The sequence below is a fragment of the Mauremys reevesii genome, linkage group 4 (assembly GCF_016161935.1).
Source record: "Mauremys reevesii isolate NIE-2019 linkage group 4, ASM1616193v1, whole genome shotgun sequence".
Taxonomy (NCBI): domain Eukaryota; kingdom Metazoa; phylum Chordata; order Testudines; family Geoemydidae; genus Mauremys; species Mauremys reevesii.
Window position 1 is genome coordinate 150167710 of NC_052626.1, and position 12994 is coordinate 150180703.

A 12994-nucleotide genomic window follows, 5' to 3' on the forward strand; every position below is an offset into this window, starting at 1 on the left:
CCCGCCAGGAATAGTCCCCTCCCCCGGCAACGCTGCGAGCTTCCCCCAGCCAGTGACCACACCCCCTGCTGCTGTGAGCTTCCCTAGAGCGGTGCCCCCAGCCAGAGACTCCACACACACTGGCCCACCCCCAGCGCGGGGCCCTGCCTCAGTGCCGCTGGGCCCTGCCTCAGGTGAGCTTCCTCACCACAGTGGCCCAGCCCCTCTGGCTGAATCCGGTTTCCGTTTCCCAGCCGACCCCTCACTGGCTCCGGTCTCCTCCAGAGCAGGGCTGCCCCAAGGCAGAATGACGAAGTGTAAACGGAATGAATCTGAATTAACCTGGTTCCCGTTCCGGGGCCCCTGGCTCGTGCCGCCCCCCGAGAGTCAGAACTGCCTAGTGCGGGGAAACCGAGGCACTCACAGCGAGGAGCCGCCCAGGAGTCCTGGCTCTCAGCCCCAGGCCGCGGAGAGAACCCAGGCGTCCGGGCAGAGCAATCAGGCGTCTTTTCATACCTAAATTGTCTTTATTGAAGGAAAACGGTTTCCGTGGCAGCGGCTGGGGCGGGGTTAGTGTCAGTTCAGCCCCCCGGGGCGGGGCCGGATTATTGCACAGTTATTGGGGGGCCAACCCCACCCCCCAGCCGTGCCCCCGGTTCCAGTGCTGGGGTGAACCCCAATTCCGAGCTCCCTTATGCCCCCCAGGAGAGGGCCCGGGGCTGCTCCCCGTGCGGGGGCTGCCCCCCACCCCGTTCCTAGTGGGGCGGGAACCCCAGCTTTGAGCCCAGAGGGGGGACCCCCATCTTGTTCCCAGTGAGGGGGCCACATCCCTGGCCGCTGCCAGAGCGTGGGGGGCAAGGAGGGTTTGGGGTGCTCGCTGCACCCCCATTTTCCAGTGCTCAGGAGGGTTGGATTGCATAGTGCAGAGGGGCACTTGGGGGGCCCCCGCTGGAGCGGGGAGACGCCCCCCAACAAATGGGGGCACAGTGCGGGTGGATCAGCAATTCCCACCTGTTCCCCCACTCCGGACTTGTGGGACCCTGATGACTTCAGGGGGCGGGAAGTGGCATCGTCCCTTTCACAGTGGGGTGGAGGGACAGGGACGGGGGGCCTGGGGCAGATTGGGGGGCCCTGCCCCCCCCGAGACAGAACAGTCCCCTCCATTCCCCCTTCTCTCTGTTCCTTCCACCAAACCCCCCCTCCCTCCAGCCCCCAACAGCCAGGAGCCCCCAGGCGGGGGGGGGAATGCAGACCCCCCCCCCATATACACACAGTCCATCTCTGCTCCAGGGGGTGGGGGCAGGGGCTCAGTCCCCCCAGGTTTCGGGGGCCCCCGCCCCTCAGCAGCATTTCTTGACGGGGGGCTTCTTCTTGGGCCTGTTGATCTTCACCACCTCGGGCTGCTGCAGCCGAGCCAGGTTCTCCTGCTTGGTGCGGAGCACCATGGCCGTCACCGCGTTGAACATCTGGGGGGCGGGGCGAGAGGGGGGTGAGCTTCCCCGCGGCAGTGCCCCCCGCCGCCCCCTTCCCCCGGCCCGAGCCCGGCACCCAGGGCCACGAGCTTCCCCGCGGCAGTGCCCCCCGGCCCCATCCCGGCACCCGGCGCCGCCAGCTTCCCCCGGCCCCATCCCGGCACCCAGGGCCACGAGCTTCCCCGCAGCAGTGCCCCCCGGCCCCATCCCGGTACCCCGAGCTTCACCTGGCCGGCCCCTGGCACTGCCAGCTTCCCCGCAGCGGCGCCCCCGGCCGGATCCCGGCACCGCCAGCTTCCACCGGCCCCATCCCAGCACCCAGGGCCACGAGCTTCCCTGCAGCAGTGCTCCCCCGGCCCCATCCCGGCACCCCGCGCCGCCAGCTTCCCCGCAGCCCGAGCCCAGCCAGCTTCCCTGCGGCGGCGCCCCCGGCCCAATCCTGGTCCCCAGCCCGATCCCGGCACCACCAGCTTCCCCCAGCCCGATCCCGGCACCCAGGGCCACGAGCTTCCCCGCGGCGGCGCCCCCGGCCCCAGCCCGGCCCCGCCAGCTTCCCCGCAGCCTCTCCTCCCCCCTTGCCAGGAAGCTCCCAGCACCATGGGGCAACTGCCCCCGCCACCCACCCACCGCTGCGAGCTTCCCTACAGCAGTGCCCCCGCCAGCTTCCGTCCCCGCCCCCTGCAGGGCTGTAAAACTTCCTAACAGCTGGGCCAAGGCCAAGGCCGACTTCCCGGCAGCCCCACCCCGCCTTTCCCGGCATGGTGCTGGGAGCTTCCTGGCAACAGTGTCCCAGCCATGGACTGCTCCCGCCCCCTGCCCCTCCCCCGCATCCCAGTGCCGCGAGCTTCCCCTCAGCAGTGCCCCCAGGCTGGACTCCCCCTCCCCGCCCGTGCTGCGAGCTTCCCCACGGCAGTGCCGGCACCTCCTCCACGTTGAGGTTCTCCTTGGCGCTGGTCTCGAAGAGCCGCACCCCCATCTGGTCGCTGAAGCGCCGGGCGTCGGCCGTCTCCACCTGCCTCCGGGCCGCGTCCTCGCACTTGTTCCCCACTGCGGGGAAGTGGGGGAGGCTCAGACACGGGGGTCGGGGCCCCAGGGGTTAACCCACAGTCCCCTGGGGTACGGGGATGGGGGGCAGGGACAGATCCCCTAGGGGAGGGCAGTGTTGGGGGGCTGAGGGGGACCCCAGACTCACCCAGCACCTTGCAGACCCCGGGGGGGTGAGGGGGACCCCAGACTCACCCAGCACCTTGCAGACGCTGCGGGGGAAGGGGGGACCCCGGGGGGGGGCTGAGGGGGACCCCAGACTCACCCAGCACCTTGCAGACCCCGGGGGGGCTGAGGGGGACCCCAGACTCACCCAGCACCTTGCAGACGCTGTCACAGTTCTGCCCGATCTCGTGCAGCCAGCGCTTGATGTTGACGAAGGATTCGGGGTTCGTCACATCGTAGACGATGATGACGCCGTGGGTGTTGCGGTAATACCTGCCCCGGGGGGGGAGGGGAGACACGCCATGGGACCCAGGCGTCCGAGTAATCAACAAGCCCCCACTCCCCTCCCAGAGCCAGGAGAGAACCCAGGAGTCCTGGCTCCCAGCCCCCATGCCTCTAACCCACCAGCCCCCACTCCCCTCCCAGAGCCGGGGAGAGAACCCAGGAGTCCTGGCTCCCAGCCCCCCTGCTCTGACCCACCAGCCCCCACTCCGCTCCCAGAGCCGGGGAGAGAACCCAGGAGTCCTGGCTCCCAGCCCCCCCTGCTCTAACCCACAGCCCCTCCTCTCCTCCCAGCGCCGTCGAGAGAACCCAGGAGTCCTGGCTCCCAGCCCCTGCTCTGACCCACCAGCCCCCACTCCCCTCCCAGAGCCGGGGATAGAACCCAGGAGTCCTGGCTCCCAGCCCCCCTGCTCTAACCCACCAGCCCCCATTCCCCTCCCAGAGCCGGGGAGAGAACCCAGGAGTGTTGGCTCCCAGCCCTCTCCCCCCTCTAGCCACGGACCCCTCCCATGGGACCCAGGCGTCCGGCTCACGTGGAGGTGATGGTGCGGAATCGCTCCTGTCCGGCCGTGTCCCAGATCTGCAGCTTGACCCGCTCGCCGTTGATCACCACGGTCCGGATTTTGAAATCGACGCCGATGGTGGTGATGTAGCTGCCTGCGGGGGGGGCGGGACGGGGGGGCCGGAAGCGGAGAGGGAGAGAGAGGAACCGGGAGAGGGAAGGAGAAAAGGGAGGAAGGAGAAAAGGGAGAAACAGACGAGTGATGCATCCGGCCTAGGGGGTCGCAGGGCTCTGCGAGGATCCACCCCCCCGAGACACCCCCAGACCCAACTGTGCCCCCCCAGTGGGGTCCATCCCAGGGAGAGGGGCTCAGAGCCGGGAGTGTAGTCGCTCCAGCCCAGATGTGAACCCCACGGGACCCCCCCAAGCACCCAGAGGGAAGGGACCCCCAAGAACCACAGGGCCCATGGGGGGCAGAGGGAGGACTGGGGGGCTGGGGTGAAGTGGGGAGAAGAATTGGAGGGCAGAGGAGTTTGGGGGGCAGTGAGGGAAGGGGGCTGGGGACCTGGGGCGCTGGATGGGGGCAGCGAGGAGGGGACTGGGGACCGGGGGCAGTGAGGAGGGGGCAGCCAGGCCATGGGGAGGGGCAGTGAGGAGGGGGCTGGGGACCGGGGGCAGTGAGGAGGGGCAGCCAGGCCGTGGGGGCAGTGGGGGCAGCCAGGCTGGGGAGGCAGCGAGGAGGGGGCAGTGGGGGCAGCCAGGCTGGGGAGGGGCAGTGAGGAGGGGGCAGCCAGGCAGGGGGCAGCAAGGAGGGGCTGGGGACCTGAGGGGGCATTGGAAGGGGCAGCCAGGCTGGGGGCAGTGAGGAGGGCAGCGAGGGAGGGGGCTGGGGACCGGGGGCATTGGAAGGGGCAGCCAGGCCGCAGGGGACAGCGAGGAGGGGGCAGCCAGGCTGGGGGAGGGCAGTGAGGAGGGGGCAACCAGGCTGGGGGAGGGCAGTGAGGAGGGGGCTGGGGACCGGGGGCAGTGAGGAGGGGGCAGCCAGGCTGGGGGCCGTGAGGAGGGGGCTGGGGACCGGGGACAGCAAGGGAGGGGGCAGCCAGGCTGGGGAGGGGCAGTGAGGAGGGGGCTGGGGACCGGGGGCAGTGAGGAGGGGGCAGCCAGGCTGGGAGGGGCAGTGAGGAGGGGGCTGGGGATCGGGGGCAGTGAGGGAGGGGGCAGCCAGGCTGGGGGCAGTGAGGAGGGGCTGGGGACCGGGGACAGCGAGGAGGGGGCAGCCAGGCCGTGGGGGCACTGGGGTAGCCAGGCCGTGGGGGCAGTGAGGGACGGGGCTGGGGACCGGGGCAGTGAGGGAGGGGCAGCCAGGCTGGGGGCCGTGAGGAGGGGGCAGCCAGGCCGTGGGGGCTGTGAGGGAGGGGGGCAGCCAGGCTGGGGCGGGGCAGTGAGGGAGGGGGGCTGGGGACGGGGGGGGCAGTGAGGGGGGGCAGCCACGCCACGGGGGCAGTGAGGAGGGGGCTGGGGACCGGGGGCAGCGAGGAGGGGGCAGCCAGGCCGTGGGGGGGGCAGCGAGGGAGGGGGGCAGCCAGGCTGGGGGGGGGCAGTGAGGGAGGGGGGCTGGGGGCCGGGGAGACAGCGAGGGCGGGGGGCAGCCAGGCTGGGGGGGGGCAGCCAGGCTGGGGGGGGGCAGCCAGGCTGGGGGGGGCACTCACCGGAGAACGTGTTATCTGCAAACCGCAGGAGGAGGCTGCTCTTCCCCACCCCTGGGGGGAGAAAGGGCTGGTTAGGGGGGAGCAGCCAAGACCCCCCCACACACACCTGGACCCAGAGCGACCTGCCGCACCCACAACACAAACAGACACCGACCGCGCCCCTCCCAGAGCCACCCGGGCTGTTTGCCCAGGGAGTGTCGCCCTCGCCCCGTCTCCCAGAGAACCCAGGAGTCCGGCCTCCCAGCCCCACTCCCCACCCAGAGAACCCAGGAGTCCTGGCTCCCAGCCCCCCTGCTCTCACCCACCAGCCCCCACTCCCCTCCCAGAGAACCCAGGAGTCCTGGCTCCCAGCGCCCTGCTCTCACCCACCAGCCCCACTCCTCCCAGAGAACCCAGGAGTCCTGGCTCCCAGCCCCTGCTCTCACCCACCAGCCCCACTCCTCCCAGAGCCGGGAGAGAACCCAGGAGTCCTGGCTCCCAGCCCCTGCTCTCACCCACCAGCCCCACTCCTCCCAGAGAACCCAGGAGTCCTGGCTCCCAGCCCCCCTGCTCTCACCCACCAGCCCCCACTCCCCTCCCAGAGAACCCAGGAGTCCTGGCTCCCAGCCCCCCTGCTCTCACCCACCAGCCCCCACTCCCCTCCCAGAGAACCCACGAGTCCAGGCTCCCAGCCCCCCCCCTCTCACCCCCCAGCCCCACTCCTCCCAGAGCCGGGAGAGAACCCAGGAGTCCTGGCTCCCAGCCCCTGCTCTAACCACTAGACCCCACTCCCTCCCAGAGCTGGGAGAGAACCCAGGAGTCCTGGCTCCCAGCCCCTGCTCTCACCCACCAGCCCCACTCCTCCCAGAGAACCCAGGAGTCCTGGCTCCCAGCCCCTGCTCTCACCCACCAGCCCCCACTCCCCTCCCAGAGAACCCAGGAGTCCTGGCTCCCAGCCCCCCCGCTCTCACCCACCAGCCCCCACTCCCCTCCCAGAGCCGGGGAGAGAACCCAGGAGTCCTGGCTCCCAGCCCCCCTGCTCTAACCACCAGCCCCCACTCCCCTCCCAGAGCCGGGGAGAGAACCCAGGAGTCTGGGCTCTTGGCCTCTGTCGAGCCCCAGCTGCTCTGGGGGGAGGGGGTGGGTGGACTGAAGGGAGCAGCTGCACCTCTCCCCACCCCCGCAGCCTAACAGGCCTCGCCAGGTGGGGAGAAACCGGGACCCAGGCATCCGGGGCGGCTCCCCTCCTGCTCCGTTACAAACCTTGCCCCGAGGGCGGCCAGGGCAGGGAACCGGCTGAGATCTGGGGGAGCCCCCCACGCACCCTAGGTGGGAGCTGCCAACACCAGGGCACACCCCAGGGGCAGACAAGGAGCAGGTAGAAACCCCACCCCTCTGTTATACAGGGGTCGATCTCGATGCATTTCAAATGGGGGGGTCTATGGACCCCACTGCACTCATGGGGAAACTGAGGCACAGATGTGCAGGGAATTGTCCAAGTTCACAGAGCCGGGGAGAGAACCCAGGAGTCCTGGCTCCCAGCCCCCCCTGCTCTAACCCACCAGCCCCAACTCCCCTCCCAGAGCCGGGGAGAGAACCCAGGAGTCCTGGATCCCAGCCCCCCTGCTCTAACCCACCAGCCCCCGGTCCCCTCCCAGAGCTGGGAGAGAACCCAGGAGTCCTGGCTCCCAGCCCCCCCTGCTCTGACCCACCAGCACCCGCTCCCCTCCCAGAGCTGGGAGAGAACCCAGGAGTCCTGGCTCCCAGCCCCCCCTGCGCTAACCCACCAGCTCCCCCTGCGCTAACCCACCAGCCCCAACTCCTCCCAGAGCCGGGAGAGAACCCAGGAGTCCTGGCTCCCAGCCCCCCCTGCTCTAACCCACCAGCCCCCGCTCCCCTCCCAGAGCTGGGAGAGAACCCAGGAGTCCTGGCTCCCAGCCCCCGCTCTCACCCACCAGCACCCGCTCCCCTCCCAGAGCTGGGAGAGAACCCAGGAGTCCTGGCTCCCAGCCCCCGCTCTCGGCCCTAGGCCGCAGGGGAGGCTGGAGCGCAGCGGGAGGGCGAGGAAGGGAAGAGGCGGCGGAGGACCGGGGGGCGGTGGGGCGGACACAGCGGGGGGCCGGGGGGGGGGCAGGAGCCAGGCCGGACAGCAGAGAAATGGCACAAAGGGGGGAGAAGGGGGGGCAGGGCCGGAGCCGGGAAGGGAGGGAAGAACATGGAGGGAGGAAGAGAAAGTTGGGGACGGGGGAAGAACGGGGGGGGCGGATATGGGCAGGGCCGGCTTTAAGCCGATTCGCCCGATTCCTGGGAATCGGGCCCCGCGCCGAAGAGGGCCCCGCACCTTTGGCGCCTTTAATTTTTTTGTTTACTGACTCCAGCTGCCGTCTCTCTGCTCCGGGGTCTTCTGTGGCCCCGCTCTCCCAGCTGCAGCTCCGGACGGAGCGTGGCAAGCCCCGCAGCCCCGGCTGGAGCTCCGGCTGGAGCGCGGCAAGCCCTGCAGCCCCGCTCTCCCAGCTGCAGCTCCGGACGGAGCGCGGCAAGCCCCGCGGCCCCGCTCTCCCAGCTGGAACTCCGGCTGGAGCGTGGCAAGCCCCGCGGCCCCGCTCTCCCAGCTGGAGCTCCGGCCGGAGCGCGGCAAGCCTCGCGGCCCCGCTCCCCCAGCTGGAGCTCCGGCCGGAGCGCGGCAAGCCCCGCAGCCCCTGCTGCAGCTCCGGCCGGAGCGCGGCAAGCCCCGCGGCCCCGGCTGCAGCTCCGGCCGGAGCGCGGCAAGCCCGGCGGCCCCGGCTGCAGCTCCGGCCGGAGCGCGGCAAGCCCCGCGCCCCGCTCTCCCAGCTGGAGCTCCGGCCGAGCCCGGCAAGCCTCGCGCCCCGCTCCCAGCTGGAGCTCCGGCCGAGCGGCAAGCCCCGCAGCCCCTGCTGCAGCTCCGCCGAGCGCGGCAAGCCCCGCGCCCCGGCTGCAGCTCCGCCGAGCGGCAAGCCCGCGCGGCCCGGCTGCAGCTCCGCCGAGCGCGGCAAGCCCCGCGGCCCCGGCTGCAGCTCCGGCCGGAGCGCGGCAAGCCCCGCGGCCCCGCTCTCCCAGCTGGAACTCCGGCTGGAGCGTGGCAAGCCCCGCGGCCCCGGCTGGAGCTTCGGCCACAGTGCGGCAAGCCCTACCCTGCAGCCCCGCTCTCCCAGTTGGCGCCCTGGGGTAGCGGGGGGCTCCGGGAACTATTTAAAGGGCTGGGGCTCCAGCTGTCTCTGACACCCCGGTCCTTTAAATAGCCGCCGGAGCCCCGGGTTGCCCCTATGCATTCATCAGGGCTCCCGTGGCTATTTAAAAGGTCTGAGGCGGGGTAGAAGCAGGGTAGCCCTGGGCCCTTTAAATAGCCCCCAGAGCCCTGGGATAGAGGGGGTCTTGGGGGCTATTTAAAGGGCCAGGGCTCCAGCTGCCTCTTCTGCAGCCCTTGCCTTGCCCTGCCTGCACCAGCTCTGCCCCCCCATGCCTGCAGCCAGCTCTGCACCCTGTGCCCGCAGCCAGCCCCTGCCAAACCCCCTGCCCTGTCTCCAGCCAACCCCTGCCACACCCCCCTGCAGCCCTGCCCAAAGCCAGCCAGCCCTTCACACACCCCTGCCCGCACCCAGCCCCGCAACCCCTGCCCTGTCTCCAGCCAACCCCTGCTGCACCCCCCTGCCTGAAGCCAGCCAGTCCCGCACTCCTCTGTCTCCAGCCCTGCCAACCCCTGCTGCACTCCCCTGCGGCCCTGCCTGAAGCCAGCCAGCCCACCCCACACCCCCGTCTCCAGCCAGCCCTGCACCTCTTGCCTTGCCTGCAGCCAGACCCTACCTCCAGTCAGCCTCTGCCCTGCCTCCAACCAGCCCCATGTCCACTGCTGCCCTGCAGTTCCCAGGGCAGTAACCCTGCACACCTGCTTCAATGAGGGAGGGCAGGGAGCAGCTGGGACCCACACATGTGCACACCCCCAGGGATTGGCGGTGACCCACACATGTGAAACGGCATTCATTAATAACCAATCAACAGCATATATGAATCAATGTACATAACATATAATTTTATGATTTATATAGTTATGGAAAGTAAATAATAGAAGGAAGAAATGAAAGGCTTTTTTTTTTAGTCATCCCTGCCAGGGCCCCGCCAAAAATGTTCGAATTGGGCCCCGCACTTCCTAAAGCCGGCCCTGGATATGGGGGGTCCCCGGAGGGCACCAGGACGGGGCGGGGGGGCGGAGAGAAGCTGGGGGGACGGAAGGAAACAGACACGAAGCGGGGAAGCGACTTGGAGAGAGGGAGCGAAAGGGCCGGAGGCGGCGGACAAAGGGGGCCCCGGGAGGGGGACAGGGAAGGGGGCCGGGGATCGCGCCAGGGGAGCCAGGAAGGGGGCAGGGGCGGGAAGGGGCAGGGGAGCCGGGGGATCGCGCCAGGGGGAGCCGGGGAAGGGGGGGCAGGGGCCGGGAAGGGGGGGGGCAGGGGGGAGCCGGGGGGGGGGGATCACGCCGGGCCCGGCCCCTACCCGAGTCCCCGATGATGAGCAGCTTGAAGAGATGGTCATAGTCCTTCCCGGCCATTCGCCCGCCGGCCCCGCCCTCTCTCCCTCCGCCGGCCCCGTCCGGTCCGGTCCGGTCCCTCCCTCCGCCTGTCCGGTCCGGTCCCCCGGGCTGCGGGCCCAGTCCCGGCCGGGAGCTGCCTGCGCGGGGCAGCGGATCAGGGGCTCATGGCCGGGGGCGCGGGCAGGGGGCGGGCAGCGCCGCGCGGGAACCGGGCCCAGGACCCCTCGCTAGCGGCGCCGCGGCCCGGCGCTGGCTGGACCTGGGATCAGCTGACCCAGAACCGCCCTTCCTGCGGCTCCCGGCCAGCGGGGCGGGGCGGGCCGGGGCGGGGCCAAGGGACCCCCCCCTCCCCTCCCCGCACACGCCCCCGTCCGGCTGATAGGCCCTGCGCGACCCCGCGCCCCCAAACACCCACACCGCCCCCTATGCACCCAAACCCCCACCCTGCTCCCTATGCACCCCGCCCCCCAAACCTCCACCCCTGCACCCCCAAACCCCCACCCTGCTCCCTATGCACCCCGCCCCCTGCACCCCAAACCCCCACCCCACCCCCTATGCACCCCAACCCCACCCTGCCCCTATGCACCCTGCCCCCAAACCTCCCCCTGCCCCCAAACCCCCACCCTGCCCCCATGCACCCAAACCCCACCCTGCCCCTATGCACCCTGCCCCCAAACCTCCACCCTGCCCCCAAACCCCACCCTGCCCCTATGCACCCCGCCCCTGCACCCCAAACACCCACCCTGCCCCTATGCACCCCAAAACCCCACCCCAAACCCCACCCTGCTCCCTATGCACCCCGCCCCAAACACCCACCCCCCCCTATGCACCCAAACCCCACCCCTGCCCCCAAACACCCACCCTGCTCCCTATGCACCCCGCCCCTGCACCCCAAACCCCACCCTGCCCCTATGCACCCCGCCCCAAACCTCCACCCTGCACCCCAAACCCCCACCCTGCCCCTATGCACCCTGCCCCCAAACCTCCTCCCTGCACCCCAAACCCCCACCCTGCCCCCTATGCACCCCACCCCCTGCACCCCAAACCCCCTCCTCTGCCCCCAAACACCCACCCTGCTCCCTATGCACCCAAACCTCCACCCTGCCACCTATGCACCCCAACTCCCCACCCCAGACCTCACCCCTGTATCCCCAAACACCCCTGCCCCTATGCACCCCACCCCTGCACCCCAAATCTCCATCCTCCAGACCTGCTTCCTGAACCTCCAAACACCCACCCTGCCCTCATGCACCCCAAATCCCCACCCCAGATCTCCTCCCCTGGACTGGGGGCCCCCCAGGCTGTGCCCCACAGATGGCCAGATCCACCCCTCCCAGAGATGGGGTCACCCCCCCCTCTGGCCTCTTGCTGCCCAGGCAATGGGTTCTCCCCATCCCCCCAGATGCCCCCCTTCATCACCCCCCAGAAGATGGCTCCCCTGATTCCCACACACACCCAGTCACTTCCCCCCAGTTGATCCCCCCCAAGATCTGGGGTGTCCCCCTCCCCCCCCAGCCCGTTCCCTGTGTTGGGGGGGGGGGGGAGGGTGTCTGTGCCGGAGTTGTCCATCTGTCTGTCTGTGGCGCGTTCCTCCCCCCGGGAAGGACATTCCAGCCTTGCCTCCCGCCCGCCCCCCCACAGCACCCCAAGCACCCCATTGTTCTCCCGCCCCCGAGGGAGCAACCACAGCCGCTCGCCCCCCTCCCAGAGCCGGGGAGAGAACCCAGGAGTCCTGGCTCCCAGCCCCCCTGCTCTAACCCACCAGCCCCACTCCCCTCCCAGAGCCGGGAGAGAACCCAGGAGTCCTGGCTCCCAGCCCCCCCTGCTCTAACCACCAGCCCCCACTCCCCTCCCAGAGCTGGGGAGAGAACCCAGGAGTCCTGGCTCCCTGTAGAAATGACACACACACACACAGCGATTAGTAACAGTCTCTTTCTACACTCACTCTGCATACATGATATTTGCACAAGGCAGCAGGCTAGAAAAATCCCTGCTCACAACCCGAGTGCGTTAAATAGAGACTGGCCGGCTCTGAGTCACGGCCGTACGAACGGTTAGTAATGGAGCATGTTCCCTGTGTAGATAAATAGACCTTTGATCATATAATAACCCAAGGTGCACGGGGCACGTCGAGCAGATACGGTAGCAAAATATTCTGCCCCCTGCTGGAGGGGGATGAGCCCTGCTCTGCGTGTGTGAGAGAATCTAGAACCTGAAAAGTTCGGCTGCTTGAGTCGGAAATACTCGCGCCGAGTAGCCGTTAGGAGGGTGGTTCATGGAAGGGGAGCAGGGCCTAGTAGGTTAGAGGGCTGGGCATCAGGACTCCTGGGTTCTCCTCTCTGCCACTGTGTGACCTTGGTCAAGTCCCTTCGCCTCTCCGTGCCTCAGGTTGCCCCATGTGAAGTGGGGATAAGGTCAGGAACTCAGTTTATGGGGGTTGGGTTGAGGGGGTTAATCAGGGTTATTAAAGTGCTAATCAAGTGGAAGGTGCTGGCTAAGGCTCAGTGCTGAGGGTTATTACATGGCCTCTTTTCTCTTGGCTGCTCTAGTGTTCTGGCCACCTTTTGTGCCTTGTATTGAGGCACCTAGAACCTCTCCCCCAAACCTGAAGCAGATTCTTTTTACAGATGCCCTGTTCTGCACCTTCTGTCTGCACATAATGCACGTTAGTCCTGAGTTCTCATCTGGAAAAAACAGATGAGCCATGTGTCTTGGTAGCTTGAGAGCCACAGGCAAGGGAGTGAAGAGGGGGTTAATCTAGAACAGGATGTAGGGTGATCTAGAACTGTCCATTGGCTGACACCAAACCTCCCACTGGGCAGTATAGAGGGGCAGGCCAGCAATGAAGAGTCCCCCTGAAGTGAGTTCTGTGATCTAGAACCCCCAACAGGATAGGACGTAGGACCATGTCTTTGTCAACATGGTGCATCCACTTGGAGTGAATGGTGTAGCCAAGAACACCAGCTAGGATCACACACCATAACTGCTGCCGCCGCAGGGAATCCGACTGGCCCATTTAGAAAGGGACGTCTGGGTATCCTCGCACATCCAGTATCCTAACCTAGGACACTCACTTGGCTCACATGAAACATTCATTTGGCTAATCAGCACCATCCAGTTTGTCAAGCCATGGTGAGAAGGATTGGATAACCTGGTAGGATGACCTAGAACCCTAGTTTGTTCAATATGGAGTATCCAGTTGAATAGAGTTGGCCAACCTAGATTATGTAGCAGGATAACAGGGAACTCATGGTTGGGCAATACTGCATATCCCAGAGGTGGCAAACTATGCCTGGCAGGCCACATCCGGCCCCAG

The 12994-nt window shown here is 68.2% G+C and overlaps 1 protein-coding gene across 1 annotated transcript; it reads right to left on the minus strand.

Annotated features, from left to right (window-relative positions):
- Nucleotides 1-1227: 1227 nt before the first annotated feature.
- On the minus strand, nt 1228-9935 carry LOC120403344 (ras-related protein Rab-35-like). Its single transcript, XM_039534334.1, has 6 exons — nt 9642-9935; nt 5154-5204; nt 3476-3599; nt 2809-2933; nt 2374-2498; nt 1228-1445 (listed from the first exon to the last, which is right to left on the minus strand). The coding sequence occupies exons 1-6, from the start codon at nt 9694-9696 to the stop codon at nt 1320-1322; spliced, it is 606 nt and encodes a 201-aa protein (XP_039390268.1). The 5' UTR covers nt 9697-9935; the 3' UTR covers nt 1228-1319.
- Nucleotides 9936-12994: the final 3059 nt, after the last annotated feature.